This window comes from Bombina bombina, chromosome 7, assembly GCF_027579735.1.
Source record: "Bombina bombina isolate aBomBom1 chromosome 7, aBomBom1.pri, whole genome shotgun sequence".
Taxonomy (NCBI): domain Eukaryota; kingdom Metazoa; phylum Chordata; class Amphibia; order Anura; family Bombinatoridae; genus Bombina; species Bombina bombina.
In genome coordinates, this window is record NC_069505.1 from 9,151,012 (window position 1) to 9,171,086 (window position 20,075).

Sequence of the window (20,075 nt, forward strand, 5' to 3'; positions counted from 1 at the left end):
CTGACACACATGCACTCACTCACAGTCATATAATTACACAGGCACACTCACTGACACACATGCACTCACTCACAGTCATATAATTACACAGGCACACTCACTGACACACATGCACTCACTCACAGTCATATAATTACACAGGCACACTCACTCACTGACACACATGCACTCACTCACAGTCATATAATTACACAGGCACACTCACTCAGTGACACACATGCACTCACTCACAGAGTCATATAATTACACAGGCACACTCACTCACTGACACACATGCACTCACAGTCATATAATTACACAGGCACACTCACTCACTGACACACATGCACTCACTCACAGTCATATAATCACACAGGCACACTCACTCACTGACGCACATGCACTCACTCACAGAGTCATATAATTACACAGGCACACTCACTCACTGACACACATGCACTCACTCACAGAGTCATATAATTACACAGGCACACTCACTGACACACATGCACTCACTCACAGAGTCATATAATTACACAGGCACACTCACTCACTGACACACATGCACTCACAGTCATATAATTACACAGGCACACTCACTCACTGACACACATGCACTCACTCACAGAGTCATATAATTACACAGGCACACTCACTGACACACATGCACTCACTCACAGTCATATAATTACACAGGCACACTCACTCACTGACACACATGCACTCACAGTCATATAATTACACAGGCACACTCACTCACTGACACACATGCACTCACTCACAGTCATATAATTACACAGGCACACTCACTCACTGACACACATGCACTCACACAAACACGGGTAACCTGCCACACGGCAGAAAACTTCCACATATCCTTGCTGTGCCGCATTATTCCCATGTCTGCCAGGGAACAGCACAGTGCGTCATGAAGAGACAATAAGGATTTATGCAAAGTCTCATTTGAAAGCGACCTCAGCTGCTGCACAGGGTATGCTGGTATTTATGGTTCTCATGTGGGCACTGGAACTACAGCCGGCTTCTTTTACATACAACACACGGTGCCCATAGCAGCCGTATAATTCTCTGTTATCTCCTCATGACTGACAGATCTGCGCATAAACTGCAGGGTACACAGACCCAGGTGCCAGGCGCTGATGCCCTGATGTCATGCGCATCTCCTGCACCCATTCGCTTGGGATGTAATTTAGAGAGAAAAACCTGACACGAGCTTCACATTCACAATACATTAGTTTCTTGATATGATCCATCACCGTGACCACACAACACAACACTTCATATATTCCTAGTCCTGCATTCTTTTATCTTGTATACTTGCATCTCATTTAAGTGATTCCTGTAAAGCAATATCGGTGAAAGTCAGCTTTCTTCATTAATTCATTCATGAAACGTTCCAATTTACTATTGTTATTCAACTTCCCTCTTTCTCTCAGCATCCTTTGCTGAAACGTAGCTTATTCCTTGAGAGCATACTTAGGTAGACTCAGGTGTGTGCATGTGTCTTGTGCACTGTATGTATAACATTGCTTCAAAAAAATGACTGTTAGATAGTGCTCAACACACATGCACACACCTGAGCCTACCTCAGTATACTTTTATGGAAAACAAATACATTTGAACCAAGATAAACAGGTGCATTTGATAAAAGATGTAGACTGGAATTTGTTTTATTGTACACTCTGTCTGACTTATGAAAGTTTAATAGTAGCTGCTGGATACACCTACTTCCTATTAGTGATGCGGGTGACTTCCTATTAGTGATGCGGGTGATAACCTATTAGTGATGAGGGTGATAACCTATTAGTGATGAGGGTGATAACCTATTAGTGATGAGGGTGATAACCTATTAGTGATGACGGTGATAACCTATTAGTGATGAGGGTGATAACCTATTAGTGATGAGGGTGATAACCTATTAGTGATGCGGGTGATAACCTATTAGTGATGAGGGTGATAACCTATTAGTGATGAGGGTGATATCCTATTAGTGATGAGGGTGATAACCTATTATTGATGAGGGTGATAACCTATTATTGATGAGGGTGATAACCTATTATTGATGTGTGATAACCTATTAGTGATGCGGGTGATAACCTATTAGTGATGCGGGTGATAACCTATTAGTGATGCGGGTGATAACCTATTAGTGATGAGGGTGATAACCTATTAGTGATGAGGGTGATAACCTATTAGTGATGCGGGTGATAACCTATTAGTGATGCGGGTGATAACCTATTAGTGATGAAAGGGACTTCCTATTAGTGATGAGGGAGACTTTCTATTAGTGATTAGTGTGATAACCTATTAGTGATTATGGTGACTTCCTATTGTTGATGAGGGTGATAACCTATTTCTTTGTACTGCAGAATGAAGGGGGAAAAGACAACTGGTTGGGAGAAGACGGGCAGGAGCTTACTGGCTTTTCCTGGAAAGGAGGGTCAGAGCCAGACACCACCGGCATCCAGATGTGGAGTGAGGTTTTCACCATGACTAAACCAGACGGCAAACAAGTAAGAAGAGCTGACCATAAGGACTGGTATTAATGATCTAGCTGAGAGCTTAAGGACTGGTATTAATGATCTAGCTGAGAGCTTAAGGACTGGTATTAATGATCTAGCTGAGAGCTTAAGGACTGGTATTAATGATCTAGATGAGAGCTTAAGGACTGGTATTACTGATCTAGCTGAGAGCTTAATGACTGGTATTACTGATCTAGCTGAGAGCTTAAGGACTGGTATTAATGATCTAGTTGAGAGCTTAAGGACTGGTATTAAAGATCTAGCTGAGAGCTTAAGGACTGGTATTAATAATCTATCTGAGAACTTAAGGACTGGTATTAATGATCTAGCTGAGAGCTTAAGGACTGGTATTAATGATCTAGCTGAGAGCTTAAGGACTGGTATTACTGATATAGCTGAGAGTTTAAGGACTGGTATTACTGATCTAGCTGAGAGCTTAAGGACTGATATTACTGATCTAGCTGAGAGCTTAAGGACTGGTATTAATGATCTAGCTGAGAGCTTAAGGACTGGTATTAATGATCTAGCTGAGAGCTTAAGGACTGGTATTAATGATCTAGCTGAGAGCTTAAGGAATAGTATTACTGATCTAGCTGAGAGCTTAAGGACTGGTATTACTGATCTAGCTGAGAGCTTAAGGACTGGTATTAATGATATAGCTGAGAGCTTAAGGACTGGTATTAATGATATAGCTGAGAGCTTAAGGACTGGTATTAATGATCTAGCTGAGAACTTAAGGACTGGTATTAATGATCTAGCTGAGAGCTTAAGGACTGGTATTAATGATCTAGCTGAGAGCTTAAGGACTGGTATTAATGATCTAGCTGAGAGCTTAAGGAATAGTATTACTGATCTAGCTGATAGCTTAAGGACTGGTATTACTGAACTAGCTGAGACCTTAAGGACTGGTATTAATGATCTAGCTGAGAGCTTAAGGACTGGTATTAATGATCTAGCTGACAACTTAAGGACTGGTATTAATGATCTAGCTGAGAGCTTAAGGACTTGTATTAATGATCTAGCTGAGAGCTTAAGGACTGGTATTACTGATCTAGCTGAGAGCTTAAGGACTGGTATTAATGATATAGCTGAGATCTTAAGGACTGGTATTAATGATCTAGCTGAGAACTTAAGGACTGGTATTACTGAACTAGCTGAGAGCTTAAGGACTGTTATTAATGATCTAGCTGAGAGCTTAAGGACTGGTATTAATGATCTAGCTGAGAGCTTAAGGACTGGTATTAATGATCTAGCTGAGAGCTTAAGGAATGGTATTACTGATCTAGCTGAGAGCTTAAGGACTGATATTACTGAACTAGCTGAGAGCTTAAGGACTGGTATTAATGATCTAGCTGAGAGTTTAAGGACTGGTATTAATGATCTAGCTGAGAGCTTAAGGACTGGTATTACTGAACTAGCTTAGAGCTTAAGGACTGCTATTAATGATCTAGCTGAGAGCTTAAGGACTGATATTAATGATCTAGCTGAGAGTTTAAGGACTGGTATTACTGATCTAGCTTAGAGCTTAAGGACTGGTATTAATGATCTAGCTGAGAGCTTAAGGACTGGTATTACTGATCTAGCTGAGAGCTTAAGGACTGGTATTACTGATCTAGCTGAGAGCTTAAGGACTGTTATTACTGAACTAGCTGAGAGCTTAAGGACTGGTATTAATGATCTAGCTGAGAGCTTAAAGGGACAGTGAACCCACATTTTTTCTTTCATGATTCAGAAAGATAATGCAATTTTCTAATTTACTCCTATTATCAATTTTTCTTTGTTCTCTAGCTTTCTTTATTTGAAAAAAAGGCATCTAATCTAAGGAGCCAGCAAATTGTTTGTTCAGAACCATGGACATCACTTGCATATTGGTGCTGTCCAATGAGCAAGGACAACCCAGTTTGTTCACCAAAAATGGGCCGGCATCTAAACTTACATTATTGCTTTTCAAATAAACATACCAAGAGAATGAAGAAAATTTGATGATAATAGGAGTAAATTAGAAAGTTGTTGAAAATTGCACGCTCTATCTATTCTTAATCACAAAAGAAAAAAATTGGGTTTAGTGTCCCTTTAAGGTCTGGTATTAATGATCTAGCTGAAAGCTTAAGGACTGGTATTAATGATCTAGTTGAGAGCTTAAGGACTGGTATTAATGATCTAGTTGAGATCTTAAGGACTGGTATTAATGATCTAGTTGAGAGCTTAAGGACTGGTATTAATGATCTAGGTGAGAGCTTAAGGACTGGTATTAATAATCTAGCTGAGAGTTTAAGGACTGGTATTACTGATCTAGCTGAGAGCTTAAGGACTGGTATTAATGATCTAGTTGAGAGCTTAAGGACTGGTATTAATGATCTAGGTGAGAGCTTAAGGACTGGTATTAATAATCTAGCTGAGCGCTTAAGGACTGGTATTACTGATCTAGCTGAGAGCTTAAGGACTGGTATTAATAATCTATCTGAGAGTTTAAGGACTGGTATTAATGATCTAGTTGAGAGCTTAAGGACTGGTATTACTGATCTAGCTGAGAGCTTAAGGACTGGTATTAATGATCTAGCTGAGAGCTTAAGGACTGGTATTAATGATCTAGCTGAGAGTTTAAGGACTGGTATTACTGAACTAGCTGAGAGCTTAAGGACTGGTATTAATGATCTAGCTGAGAGCTTAAGGACTGGTATTAATGATCTAGCTGAGAGCTTAAGGACTGGTTTTAATGATCTAGCTGAGAGCTTAAGGACTGGTATTACTGATCTAGCTGAGAGCTTAAGGACTGGTATAAATGATCTAGCTGAGAGCTTAAGGACTGGTATTAATGATCTAGCTGAGAGCTTAAGGACTGGTATTACTGATCTAGCTGAGAGCTTAAGGACTGGTATTAATGATCTAGCTGAGAGTTTAAGGACTGGTATTAATGATCTAGCTGAGAGCTTAAGGACTGGTATTAATGATCTAGCTGAGAGCTTAAGGACTGGTATTAATGATCTAGCTGAGAGCTTAAGGACTGGTATTAATGATCTAGCTGAGAGCTTAAGGACTGGTATTACTGATCTAGTTGAGAGCTTAAGGACTGGTATTAATGATCTAGCTGAGAGCTTAAGGACTGGTATTACTGATCTAGCTGAGAGCTTAAGGACTGGTATTACTGATCTAGCTGAGAGCTTAAGGACTGTTATTACTGAACTAGCTGAGAGCTTAAGGACTGGTATTAATGATCTAGCTGAGAGCTTAAAGAGACAGTGAACCCACATTTTTTCTTTCATGATTCAGAAAGATAATGCAATTTTCTAATTTACTCCTATTATCAAATTTTCTTTGTTCTCTAGCTTTCTTTATTTGAAAAAAAGGCATCTAATCTAAGGAGCCAGCAAATTGTTTGTTCAGAACCATGGACATCACTTGCATATTGGTGCTGTCCAATGAGCAAGGACAACCCAGTTTGTTCACCAAAAATGGGCCGGCATCTAAACTTACATTCTTGCTTTTCAAATAAACATACCAAGAGAATAAAGAAAATTTGATGATAATAGGAGTAAATTAGAAACTTGTTGAAAATTGCACGCTCTATCTATTCTTAATCACAAAAGAAAAAAATTGGGTTTAGTGTCCCTTTAAGGTCTGGTATTAATGATCTAGCTGAAAGCTTAAGGACTGGTATTAATGATCTAGTTGAGAGCTTAAGGACTGGTATTAATGATCTAGTTGAGATCTTAAGGACTGGTATTAATGATCTAGTTGAGAGCTTAAGGACTGGTATTAATGATCTAGGTGAGAGCTTAAGGACTGGTATTACTGATCTAGCTGAGAGCTTAAGGACTGGTATTAATGATCTAGTTGAGAGCTTAAGGACTGGTATTAATGATCTAGGTGAGAGCTTACGGACTGGTATTAATAATCTAGCTGAGCACTTAAGGACTGGTATTACTGATCTAGCTGAGAGCTTAAGGACTGGTATTAATAATCTAGCTGAGAGCTTAAGGACTGGTATTAATGATCTAGTTGAGAGCTTAAGGACTGGTATTACTGATCTAGCTGAGAGCTTAAGGACTGGTATTAATGATCTAGCTGAGAGCTTAAGGACTGGTATTAATGATCTAGCTGAGAGTTTAAGGACTGGTATTACTGAACTAGCTGAGAGCTTAAGGACTGGTATTAATGATCTAGCTGAGAGCTTAAGGACTGGTATTAATGATCTAGCTGAGAGCTTAAGGACTGGTTTTAATGATCTAGCTGAGAGCTTAAGGACTGGTATTAATGATCTAGCTGAGAGCTTAAGGACTGGTATTAATGATCTAGCTAATGATCTAGCTGAGAGCTTAAGGACTGGTATTAATGATCTAGCTGAGAGCTTAAGGAATAGTATTACTGATCTAGCTGAGAGCTTAAGGACTAGTATTACTGATCTAGCTGAGAGCTTAAGGACTGGTATTACTGATCTAGCTGAGAGCTTAAGGACTGGTATTAATGATATAGCTGAGAGCTTAAGGACTGGTATTAATGATATAGCTGAGAGCTTAAGGACTGGTATTAATGATCTAGCTGAGAGCTTAAGGACTGGTATTAATGATCTAGCTGAGAGCTTAAGGACTGGTATTACTGATCTAGCTGAGAGCTTAAGGACTGGTATTAATGATCTAGCTGAGAGTTTAAGGACTGGTATTAATGATCTAGCTGAGAGCTTAAGGACTGGTATTAATGATCTAGCTGAGAGCTTAAGGACTGGTATTAATGATCTAGCTGAGAGCTTAAGGACTGGTATTAATGATCTAGCTGAGAGCTTAAGGACTGGTATTACTGATCTAGTTGAGAGCTTAAGGACTGGTATTAATGATCTAGCTGAGAGCTTAAGGACTGGTATTACTGATCTAGCTGAGAGCTTAAGGACTGGTATTACTGATCTAGCTGAGAGCTTAAGGACTGTTATTACTGAACTAGCTGAGAGCTTAAGGACTGGTATTAATGATCTAGCTGAGAGCTTAAAGGGACAGTGAACCCACATTTTTTTTTTCATGATTCAGAAAGATAATGCAATTTTCTAATTTACTCCTATTATCAATTTTTCTTTGTTCTCTAGCTTTCTTTATTTGAAAAAAAGGCATCTAATCTAAGGAGCCAGCAAATTGTTTGTTCAGAACCATGGACATCACTTGCATATTGGTGCTGTCCAATGAGCAAGGACAACCCAGTTTGATCACCAAAAATGGGCCGGCATCTAAACTTACATTCTTGCTTTTCAAATAAACATACCACGAGAATAAAGAAAATTTGATGATAATAGGAGTAAATTAGAAACTTGTTGAAAATTGCACGCTCTATCTATTCTTAATCACAAAAGAAAAAAATTGGGTTTAGTGTCCCTTTAAGGTCTGGTATTAATGATCTAGCTGAAAGCTTAAGGACTGGTATTAATGATCTAGTTGAGAGCTTAAGGACTGGTATTAATGATCTAGTTGAGATCTTAAGGACTGGTATTAATGATCTAGTTGAGAGCTTAAGGACTGGTATTAATGATCTAGCTGAGAGCTTAAGGACTGGTATTACTGATCTAGCTGAGAGCTTAAGGACTGGTATTAATGATCTAGTTGAGAGCTTAAGGACTGGTATTACTGATCTAGCTGAGAGCTTAAGGACTGGTATTAATGATCTAGCTGAGAGCTTAAGGACTGGTATTAATGATCTAGCTGAGAGTTTAAGGACTGGTATTACTGAACTAGCTGAGAGCTTAAGGACTGGTATTAATGATCTAGCTGAGAGCTTAAGGACTGGTATTAATGATCTAGCTGAGAGCTTAAGGACTGGTTTTAATGATCTAGCTGAGAGCTTAAGGACTGGTATTAATGATCTAGCTGAGACCTTAAGGACTGGTATTAATGATCTAGCTGAGAGCTTAAGGAATAGTATTACTGATCTAGCTGAGAGCTTAAGGACTGGTATTACTGATCTAGCTGAGAGCTTAAGGACTGGTATTAATGATCTAGCTGAGAGCTTAAGGACTGGTATTAATGATATAGCTGAGAGCTTAAGGACTGGTATTAATGATCTAGCTGAGAACTTAAGGACTGGTATTAATGATCTAGCTGAGAGCTTAAGGACTGGTATTAATGATCTAGCTGAGAGCTTAAGGACTGGTATTAATGATCTAGCTGAGAGCTTAAGGAATAGTATTACTGATCTAGCTGATAGCTTAAGGACTGGTATTACTGAACTAGCTGAGACCTTAAGGACTGGTATTAATGATCTAGCTGAGAGCTTAAGGACTGGTATTAATGATCTAGCTGACAACTTAAGGACTGGTATTAATGATCTAGCTGAGAGCTTAAGGACTTGTATTAATGATCTAGCTGAGAGCTTAAGGACTGGTATTACTGATCTAGCTGAGAGCTTAAGGACTGGTATTAATGATATAGCTGAGATCTTAAGGACTGGTATTAATGATCTAGCTGAGAACTTAAGGACTGGTATTAATGATCTAGCTGAGAGCTTAAGGACTGGTATTACTGAACTAGCTGAGAGCTTAAGGACTGTTATTAATGATCTAGCTGAGAGCTTAAGGACTGGTATTAATGATCTAGCTGAGAGCTTAAGGACTGGTATTAATGATCTAGCTGAGAGCTTAAGGAATGGTATTACTGATCTAGCTGAGAGCTTAAGGACTGGTATTACTGAACTAGCTTAGAGCTTAAGGACTGCTATTAATGATCTAGCTGAGAGCTTAAGGACTGATATTAATGATCTAGCTGAGAGTTTAAGGACTGGTATTACTGATCTAGCTTAGAGCTTAAGGACTGGTATTAATGATCTAGCTGAGAGCTTAAGGACTGGTATTACTGATCTAGCTGAGAGCTTAAGGACTGGTATTACTGATCTAGCTGAGAGCTTAAGGACTGTTATTACTGAACTAGCTGAGAGCTTAAGGACTGGTATTAATGATCTAGCTGAGAGCTTAAAGGGACAGTGAACCCACATTTTTTCTTTCATGATTCAGAAAGATAATGCAATTTTCTAATTTACTCCTATTATCAATTTTTCTTTGTTCTCTAGCTTTCTTTATTTGAAAAAAAGGCATCTAATCTAAGGAGCCAGCAAATTGTTTGTTCAGAACCATGGACATCACTTGCATATTGGTGCTGTCCAATGAGCAAGGACAACCCAGTTTGTTCACCAAAAATGGGCCGGCATCTAAACTTACATTATTGCTTTTCAAATAAACATACCAAGAGAATGAAGAAAATTTGATGATAATAGGAGTAAATTAGAAAGTTGTTGAAAATTGCACGCTCTATCTATTCTTAATCACAAAAGAAAAAAATTGGGTTTAGTGTCCCTTTAAGGTCTGGTATTAATGATCTAGCTGAAAGCTTAAGGACTGGTATTAATGATCTAGCTGAAAGCTTAAGGACTGGTATTAATGATCTAGTTGAGAGCTTAAGGACTGGTATTAATGATCTAGTTGAGAGCTTAAGGACTGGTATTAATGATCTAGTTGAGAGCTTAAGGACTGGTATTAATGATCTAGCTGAGAGCTTAAGGACTGGTATTAATAATCTAGCTGAGAGTTTAAGGACTGGTATTACTGATCTAGCTGAGAGCTTAAGGACTGGTATTAATGATCTAGTTGAGAGCTTAAGGACTGGTATTAATGATCTAGGTGAGAGCTTAAGGACTGGTATTAATAATCTAGCTGAGCGCTTAAGGACTGGTATTACTGATCTAGCTGAGAGCTTAAGGACTGGTATTAATAATCTATCTGAGAGCTTAAGGACTGGTATTAATGATCTAGTTGAGAGCTTAAGGACTGGTATTACTGATCTAGCTGAGAGCTTAAGGACTGGTATTAATGATCTAGCTGAGAGCTTAAGGACTGGTATTAATGATCTAGCTGAGAGTTTAAGGACTGGTATTACTGAACTAGCTGAGAGCTTAAGGACTGGTATTAATGATCTAGCTGAGAGCTTAAGGACTGGTATTAATGATCTAGCTGAGAGCTTAAGGACTGGTTTTAATGATCTAGCTGAGAGCTTAAGGACTGGTATTACTGATCTAGCTGAGAGCTTAAGGACTGGTATTAATGATCTAGCTGAGAGCTTAAGGACTGGTATTAATGATCTAGCTGAGAGCTTAAGGACTGGTATTACTGATCTAGCTGAGAGCTTAAGGACTGGTATTAATGATCTAGCTGAGAGCTTAAGGACTGGTATTAATGATCTAGTTGAGATCTTAAGGACTGGTATTAATGATCTAGTTGAGAGCTTAAGGACTGGTATTAATGATCTAGCTGAGAGCTTAAGGACTGGTATTACTGATCTAGCTGAGAGCTTAAGGACTGGTATTAATGATCTAGTTGAGAGCTTAAGGACTGGTATTACTGATCTAGCTGAGAGCTTAAGGACTGGTATTAATGATCTAGCTGAGAGCTTAAGGACTGGTATTAATGATCTAGCTGAGAGTTTAAGGACTGGTATTACTGAACTAGCTGAGAGCTTAAGGACTGGTATTAATGATCTAGCTGAGAGCTTAAGGACTGGTATTAATGATCTAGCTGAGAGCTTAAGGACTGGTTTTAATGATCTAGCTGAGAGCTTAAGGACTGGTATTAATGATCTAGCTGAGACCTTAAGGACTGGTATTAATGATCTAGCTGAGAGCTTAAGGAATAGTATTACTGATCTAGCTGAGAGCTTAAGGACTGGTATTACTGATCTAGCTGAGAGCTTAAGGACTGGTATTAATGATATAGCTGAGAGCTTAAGGACTGGTATTAATGATATAGCTGAGAGCTTAAGGACTGGTATTAATGATCTAGCTGAGAACTTAAGGACTGGTATTAATGATCTAGCTGAGAGCTTAAGGACTGGTATTAATGATCTAGCTGAGAGCTTAAGGACTGGTATTAATGATCTAGCTGAGAGCTTAAGGAATAGTATTACTGATCTAGCTGATAGCTTAAGGACTGGTATTACTGAACTAGCTGAGACCTTAAGGACTGGTATTAATGATCTAGCTGAGAGCTTAAGGACTGGTATTAATGATCTAGCTGACAACTTAAGGACTGGTATTAATGATCTAGCTGAGAGCTTAAGGACTGGTATTAATGATCTAGCTGAGAGCTTAAGGACTGGTATTACTGATCTAGCTGAGAGCTTAAGGACTGGTATTAATGATATAGCTGAGATCTTAAGGACTGGTATTAATGATCTAGCTGAGAACTTAAGGACTGGTATTAATGATCTAGCTGAGAGCTTAAGGACTGGTATTACTGAACTAGCTGAGAGCTTAAGGACTGTTATTAATGATCTAGCTGAGAGCTTAAGGACTGGTATTAATGATCTAGCTGAGAGCTTAAGGACTGGTATTAATGATCTAGCTGAGAGCTTAAGGAATGGTATTACTGATCTAGCTGAGAGCTTAAGGACTGGTATTACTGAACTAGCTTAGAGCTTAAGGACTGCTATTAATGATCTAGCTGAGAGCTTAAGGACTGATATTAATGATCTAGCTGAGAGTTTAAGGACTGGTATTACTGATCTAGCTTAGAGCTTAAGGACTGGTATTAATGATCTAGCTGAGAGCTTAAGGACTGGTATTACTGATCTAGCTGAGAGCTTAAGGACTGGTATTACTGATCTAGCTGAGAGCTTAAGGACTGGTATTACTGATCTAGCTGAGAGCTTAAGGACTGTTATTACTGAACTAGCTGAGAGCTTAAGGACTGGTATTAATGATCTAGCTGAGAGCTTAAAGGGACAGTGAACCCACATTTTTTCTTTCATGATTCAGAAAGATAATGCAATTTTCTAATTTACTCCTATTATCAATTTTTCTTTGTTCTCTAGCTTTCTTTATTTGAAAAAAAGGCATCTAATCTAAGGAGCCAGCAAATTGTTTGTTCAGAACCATGGACATCACTTGCATATTGGTGCTGTCCAATGAGCAAGGACAACCCAGTTTGTTCACCAAAAATGGGCCGGCATCTAAACTTACATTATTGCTTTTCAAATAAACATACCAAGAGAATGAAGAAAATTTGATGATAATAGGAGTAAATTAGAAAGTTGTTGAAAATTGCACGCTCTATCTATTCTTAATCACAAAAGAAAAAAATTGGGTTTAGTGTCCCTTTAAGGTCTGGTATTAATGATCTAGCTGAAAGCTTAAGGACTGGTATTAATGATCTAGCTGAAAGCTTAAGGACTGGTATTAATGATCTAGTTGAGAGCTTAAGGACTGGTATTAATGATCTAGTTGAGATCTTAAGGACTGGTATTAATGATCTAGTTGAGAGCTTAAGGACTGGTATTAATGATCTAGGTGAGAGCTTAAGGACTGGTATTAATAATCTAGCTGAGAGTTTAAGGACTGGTATTACTGATCTAGCTGAGAGCTTAAGGACTGGTATTAATGATCTAGTTGAGAGCTTAAGGACTGGTATTAATGATCTAGGTGAGAGCTTAAGGACTGGTATTAATAATCTAGCTGAGCGCTTAAGGACTGGTATTACTGATCTAGCTGAGAGCTTAAGGACTGGTATTAATAATCTATCTGAGAGCTTAAGGACTGGTATTAATGATCTAGTTGAGAGTTTAAGGACTGGTATTACTGATCTAGCTGAGAGCTTAAGGACTGGTATTAATGATCTAGCTGAGAGCTTAAGGACTGGTATTAATGATCTAGCTGAGAGTTTAAGGACTGGTATTACTGAACTAGCTGAGAGCTTAAGGACTGGTATTAATGATCTAGCTGAGAGCTTAAGGACTGGTATTAATGATCTAGCTGAGAGCTTAAGGACTGGTTTTAATGATCTAGCTGAGAGCTTAAGGACTGGTATTACTGATCTAGCTGAGAGCTTAAGGACTGGTATTAATGATCTAGCTGAGAGCTTAAGGACTGGTATTAATGATCTAGCTGAGAGCTTAAGGACTGGTATTACTGATCTAGCTGAGAGCTTAAGGACTGGTATTAATGATCTAGCTGAGAGCTTAAGGACTGGTATTAATGATCTAGCTGAGAGCTTAAGGACTGGTATTAATGATCTAGCTGAGAGCTTAAGGACTGGTATTAATGATCTAGCTGAGAGCTTAAGGACTGGTATTACTGATCTAGTTGAGATCTTAAGGACTGGTATTAATGATCTAGCTGAGAGCTTAAGGACTGGTATTAATGATCTAGCTGAGAGCTTAAGGACTGGTATTACTGATCTAGCTGAGAGCTTAAGGACTGTTATTACTGAACTAGCTGAGAGCTTAAGGACTGGTATTAATGATCTAGCTGAGAGCTTAAAGGGACAGTGAACCCACATTTTTTCTTTCATGATTCAGAAAGATAATGCAATTTTCTAATTTACTCCTATTATCAATTTTTCTTTGTTCTCTAGCTTTCTTTATTTGAAAAAAAGGCATCTAATCTAAGGAGCCAGCAAATTGTTTGTTCAGAACCATGGACATCACTTGCATATTGGTGCTGTCCAATGAGCAAGGACAACCCAGTTTGTTCACCAAAAATGGGCCGGCATCTAAACTTACATTCTTGCTTTTCAAATAAACATACCAAGAGAATAAAGAAAATTTGATGATAATAGGAGTAAATTAGAAACTTGTTGAAAATTGCACGCTCTATCTATTCTTAATCACAAAAGAAAAAAATTGGGTTTAGTGTCCCTTTAAGGTCTGGTATTAATGATCTAGCTGAAAGCTTAAGGACTGGTATTAATGATCTAGTTGAGAGCTTAAGGACTGGTATTAATGATCTAGTTGAGATCTTAAGGACTGGTATTAATGATCTAGTTGAGAGCTTAAGGACTGGTATTAATGATCTAGGTGAGAGCTTAAGGACTGGTATTAATAATGTAGCTGAGAGTTTAAGGACTGGTATTACTGATCTAGCTGAGAGCTTAAGGACTGGTATTAATGATCTAGTTGAGAGCTTAAGGACTGGTATTAATGATCTAGGTGAGAGCTTAAGGACTGGTATTAATAATCTAGCTGAGCGCTTAAGGACTGGTATTACTGATCTAGCTGAGAGCTTAAGGACTGGTATTAATAATCTAGCTGAGAGCTTAAGGACTGGTATTAATGATCTAGTTGAGAGCTTAAGGACTGGTATTACTGATCTAGCTGAGAGCTTAAGGACTGGTATTAATGATCTAGCTGAGAGCTTAAGGACTGGTATTAATGATCTAGCTGAGAGTTTAAGGACTGGTATTACTGAACTAGCTGAGAGCTTAAGGACTGGTATTAATGATCTAGCTGAGAGCTTAAGGACTGGTATTAATGATCTAGCTGAGAGCTTAAGGACTGGTTTTAATGATCTAGCTGAGAGCTTAAGGACTGGTATTACTGATCTAGCTGAGAGCTTAAGGACTGGTATAAATGATCTAGCTGAGAGCTTAAGGACTGGTATTAATGATCTAGCTGAGAGCTTAAGGACTGGTATTACTGATCTAGCTGAGAGCTTAAGGACTGGTATTAATGATCTAGCTGAGAGTTTAAGGACTGGTATTAATGATCTAGCTGAGAGCTTAAGGACTGGTATTAATGATCTAGCTGAGAGCTTAAGGACTGGTATTAATGATCTAGCTGAGAGCTTAAGGACTGGTATTAATGATCTAGCTGAGAGCTTAAGGACTGGTATTACTGATCTAGTTGAGAGCTTAAGGACTGGTATTAATGATCTAGCTGAGAGCTTAAGGACTGGTATTAAATATCTAGCTGAGACCATAAGGACTGGTATTTATGAACTAGCTGAGACCATAAGGACTGGTATTAATGTTCTAGCTGAGAGCTTAAGGACTGGTATTATTGATCTAGCTGAGAGCTTAAGGACTGGTATTACTGATCTAGCTGAGAGCTTAAGGACTGGTATTGCTGATCTAGCTGAGAGCTTAAGGACTGGTATTACTGATCTAGCTGAGAGCTTAAAGGGACACTGAACCCACATTTTTTCTTTCATGATTCAGAAAGAGCATGCCATTTTAAGCAATTTTCTAATTTACTCCTATTATCAATTTTTCTTTGTTCTCTAGCTTTCTGTATTTGAAAAATAGGCATCTAATCTAAGGAGCCAGCAAATTGTTTGTTCAGAACCATGGACAGCACTTGTATATTGGTGCTGTCCAATCAGCAAGGACAACTCAGTTTGTGCACCAAAAATGGGCCGGCATCTAAACTTACATTCTTGCTTTTCAAATAAACATACCAAGAGAATGAAGAAAATGATGATGATAATAGGAGTAAATTAGAAAGTTGTTGAAAATTGCATGCTCTATATGAATCACGAAAGAAAAAAATTGGGTTTAGTGTCCCTTTAAGGACTGGTATTAATGATCTAGCTGAGAGCTTAAGGACTGGTATTAATGATCTAGCTGAGAGCTTAAGGACTGGTATTAATGATCTAGTTGAGAGCTTAAGGACTGGTATTACTGATCTAGCTGAGAGCTTAAGGACTGGTATTACTGATCTAGCTGAGAGCTTAAGGACTGGTATTACTGAACTAGCTGAGAGCTTAAGGACTGGTATTAATGATCTGGCTGAGAGCTTAAATGGCCACTAAACCCAAAATCTTTCTTTCACGATTCAGATAGAACATACAAATTTAAACATTACAATTTACTTCTATTATTTATTTCTCTTGTAAGGTGTATCCAGTCCACGGGTTCATCCATTACTTGTGGGATATTCTCCTTCCCAACAGGAAGTTGCAAGAGGACACCCACAGCAGAGCTGTCTATATAGCTCCTCCCCTAACTGCCACTCCCAGTCATTCTCTTGCAACTCTCGACAAGATAGGAAGTATCAAGAGATATGTGGTGACTTAGTGTAGTTTTTACCTTCAATCAAGAGTTTGTTATTTTTAAACAGTACCGGCGTCGTACTGTTTTACTCGCAGGCAGAAATTAGAAGAAGAATCTGCCTGGAGGTTGATTATCTTAGCGGTTTGTAACTAAGGTCCATTGCTGTTCTCACACATAACTGAAGAGTATGGGAAAGCCTTCAGTTGGGGGAACGGTTTGCAGATTATCTGCCTTGAGGTATGTTCCGTATATTTATTTCTAGAGAGATGATAAGATCTAGAAAATGCTTACAGGGCCTTGTATAATTGAGGTAAGCCTGATGCAGTGATTTAAAGGGACATTAAACTCTAAATACATGCTAGATAGAATGATGCATTCAAAGAAAAGATTAGTCCATGACTAACATGCAGATGTATTTTTTAAAGTTTAATTAGTTGTTTAAAAAGTGACAAAATAAGTGTAAAGTTTAAGTGTCTATAAAACACTGGGAGCTGCCATGTTGTAACTTGTGTTACCTTCTCTGCTGTGGCCAATTAGGGTCAGTTATAAATAGGTCATTAGAGTGTGCAGCCAATGGTTGTGCTGGATTTAACAGTGTTCTGCACTTCTATTTCTAACAGGAACTGAAAAGCTCACAATTTCAGAATGGAATTACAGGCAAAGAGGACAAAATAAATAAGGAAAGTATATTGCAGAGTCGTTTTATATATACAATTTATCATTTTATATGACCATCTCAAAGTTTTTAATGTCCCTTTAACAACGACTGGGATCATGCTTACAAAAAAGGGTAATATTCATGTTAATACTCATATTTCTTAGTGACAAAACGTTTACATGTTATATAGAAAGAACGTTTTTCTCTGAGGGTGATAAATCGTTTTTTGGGGCCTAGTTTCCACATGGATAGTCACATACTCCTAGGAGTATTTTCTTAAGGCCCTGTGACATCGAGTGCATTGTGGGAGGGGCCTATTTTCGTGCTCTAGATGCGCAGTTCTTATTCAGACTGAGACATCCAGCTTCCCTAAAGGAGTCCTCTAGCATCTGAGGACCACTATAGAGGGCTTATTTCTTCACTAAATCGTATTTGAGGGCAGGTAGGAGCCACAGCAGAGCTGTGGCAAGGTGTTTAACTGTTTTTTTTACGTTTTTCAAATCCGGTTTGGGGCTTAAAGGGTTAATCATCCATTTGCAAGTGGGTACAATGCTGCTTTAGTCCCTTATACACACTGTAAAAATTTCGAAGAGTTTACTACTTTTTAACACTTTTTTGCAGTTTATGTGATAGTTTTTTTCTCTTAAAGGCACAGTACCGTTTTTGTTTAATTGCTGTTTCACATTTATTAAAGTGTTTTCCAAGCTTGCTGGTCTCATTACTAGTCTGTTAAACATGTCTGACATAGAGGAAACTCCTTGTTCAATATGTTTAGAAGCCATTGTGGAACCCCCTCTTAGAATGTGTACCAAATGTACTGAACTTTCTATAAATTATAAAGACCATATTATGGCATTTAAAGATTTATCACCAGAGGTTTCTCAGACTGACAAAAGGGAGGTTATGCCATCTAGCTCTCCCCACGTGTCAGAACCTATAACTCCCACTCAAGTGATGCCAAGTACATCTAGCGCGTCCAATGCGTTTACCTTACAAGACATGGCGGCAGTTATGACTAATACCCTCACAGAAGTATTGTCCAAACTGCCAGGGTTTCAGGGAAAGCTAGACAGCTCTTGGGCTAAAACAAATACAGAGCTTTCTGACGCATTAGTAGCTATGTCCGATATACCCTCACAATGCTCCGAAGCCATGGCAAGGGAGTTGCTATCTGAGGGTGAGATTTCAGATTCAGGGAAGACGTTACTTCAGTCCGATTCTGAAATGACAGCCTTTAAATTTAAGCTTGAACACCTCCTCTTATTGCTCAGGGAGGTTTTAGCGACTCTGGATGACTGTGACCCCATTGTAGTTCCAGAGAAATTGTGTAAAATGGACAAATACTTTGCAGTGCCTGTTTACACTGATGTCTTTCCAGTCCCTAAGAGGTTTTCGGAAGTTATTACTAAGGAATGGGATAGACCATGTGTTTCCTTTTCTCTCCCCCTCCTGCTTTTAAAAAGATGTTTCCCATAGATGTCGCTATACGGGACTCGTGGCAGACAGTCCCTAAGGTGGAGGGTGCTGTTTCTATCCTAGCTAAGCGTAGAACTATCCGAGGACAGTTGTGCTTTCTTAGATCCTATGGATAAAAAATTGGAGGGTCTCCTTAAGAATTTTTTTATCCATCAAGGTTTTATTCTCCAGCCTCTTGCATGCATTGCCCCAGTTACTGCTGCAGCGGCTTTTTGGTTCGAGTCTCTTTAGGAGGCTCTACAGGTGGAGACCCTGTTAGATGATATTTTAGACAGGATTAAAGCTCTCAAGTTAGCTAATTCCTTTATTTCTGACGCCGTTTTTCATCTAACCAAACTAACGGCTAAGAATTCAGGTTTTGCCATTCTGGCGTGCAGGGCGCTATGGCTTAAGTCCTGGTCAGCAGACGTTACTTCAAAGTCTAAGCTTCTTAACATCCCCTTCAAAGGACAGACCCTTTTCGGCCGGGCCTGAAGGAGATCATTTCTGATATTACTGGAGGAAAAGGTCACGCCCTTCCTCAGGATAGGTCCAATAAATTTAAGGACCAAACAGAATAATTTTCGTTCATTTCGAAACTTCAAAAGTGGCGCAGCTTCAGCTTCCTCTAATGCAAAACAAGAGGGAAATTTCGCCCAGTCCAAACCAGTCTGGAGACCTAACCAGGCTTGGAACAAGGGGAAGCAGGCCAAAAAACCTGCTGCCGCCTCTAAGACAGCATGAAGGAGTAGCCCCCGATCCGGGACCGGATCTAGTAGGGGGCAGACTTCTCTCTTCGCCCAGGCTTGGGCAAGAGACGTCCAGGATCCCTGGGCATCAGAGATTGTTTCCCAGGGATATCTTCTGGACTTCAAGGCTTCATCTCCAAAGGGGAGATTTCATCTCTCACAATTATCTGTAAACCAGATAAAGAGAGAGGCATTCTTACGTTGTGTTCAAGACCTACTGGTTATGGAAGTGATCCACCCAGTTCCAAGGGAGGAACAGGGGCAGGGCTTCTATTCAAATCTGTTTATAGTTCCCAAAAAAGAGGGAACTTTCAGACCAATCTTGGATCTCAAGATCCTAAACAAATTTCTCAGGGTCCCATCCTTCAAGATGGAGACTATCCGAACCATCCTCCCTATGATCCAGGAGGGTCAATATATGACTACTGTGGACTTAAAGGATGCTTATCTCCACATTCCGATTCACAGAAATCATCATCAGTTCCTCAGGTTCGCCTTCTTAGACAGGCATTACCAGTTTGTGGCTCTTCCCTTCAGGTTAGCCACGGCACCTAGAATCTTTACGAAGGTTCTAGGGTCCCTACTGGCGGTTCTAAGGCCACGGGGCATAGCGGTGGCTCCTTTACCTAGACGACATTCTGATACAGGCGTCGACTTTTCAAATCGCCAAGTCCCATACGGACATTGTTCTGGCCTTTCTGAGGTCTCACGGGTGGAAGGTGAACGAAGAAAAGCGTTCTCTCTCCCCTCTCACAAGAGTTTCCTTCCTAGGAACACTGATAGATTCAGTAGAAATGAAAATTTCTCTTGTTAAGTGTATCCAGTCCACGGATCATCCATTACTTGTTGGATATTCTCCTTCCCAACAGGAAGTTGCAAGAGGATCACCCACAGCAGAGCTGCTATAT

At 39.2% G+C, this 20,075-nt stretch overlaps 1 protein-coding gene across 1 annotated transcript in view; it reads left to right on the top strand.

Moving 5' to 3' along the window:
* The window catches only part of LOC128635706 (atlastin-3), a 248,373-nt gene that overhangs the window by 20,329 nt on the left and 207,969 nt on the right, over positions 1 to 20,075 (top strand). The window contains exon 3 of the mRNA XM_053688832.1: positions 2,367 to 2,510. Coding sequence (XP_053544807.1) covers positions 2,367 to 2,510 — 144 coding nt within the window. The remainder of the gene's footprint in view (positions 1 to 2,366; positions 2,511 to 20,075) is intronic.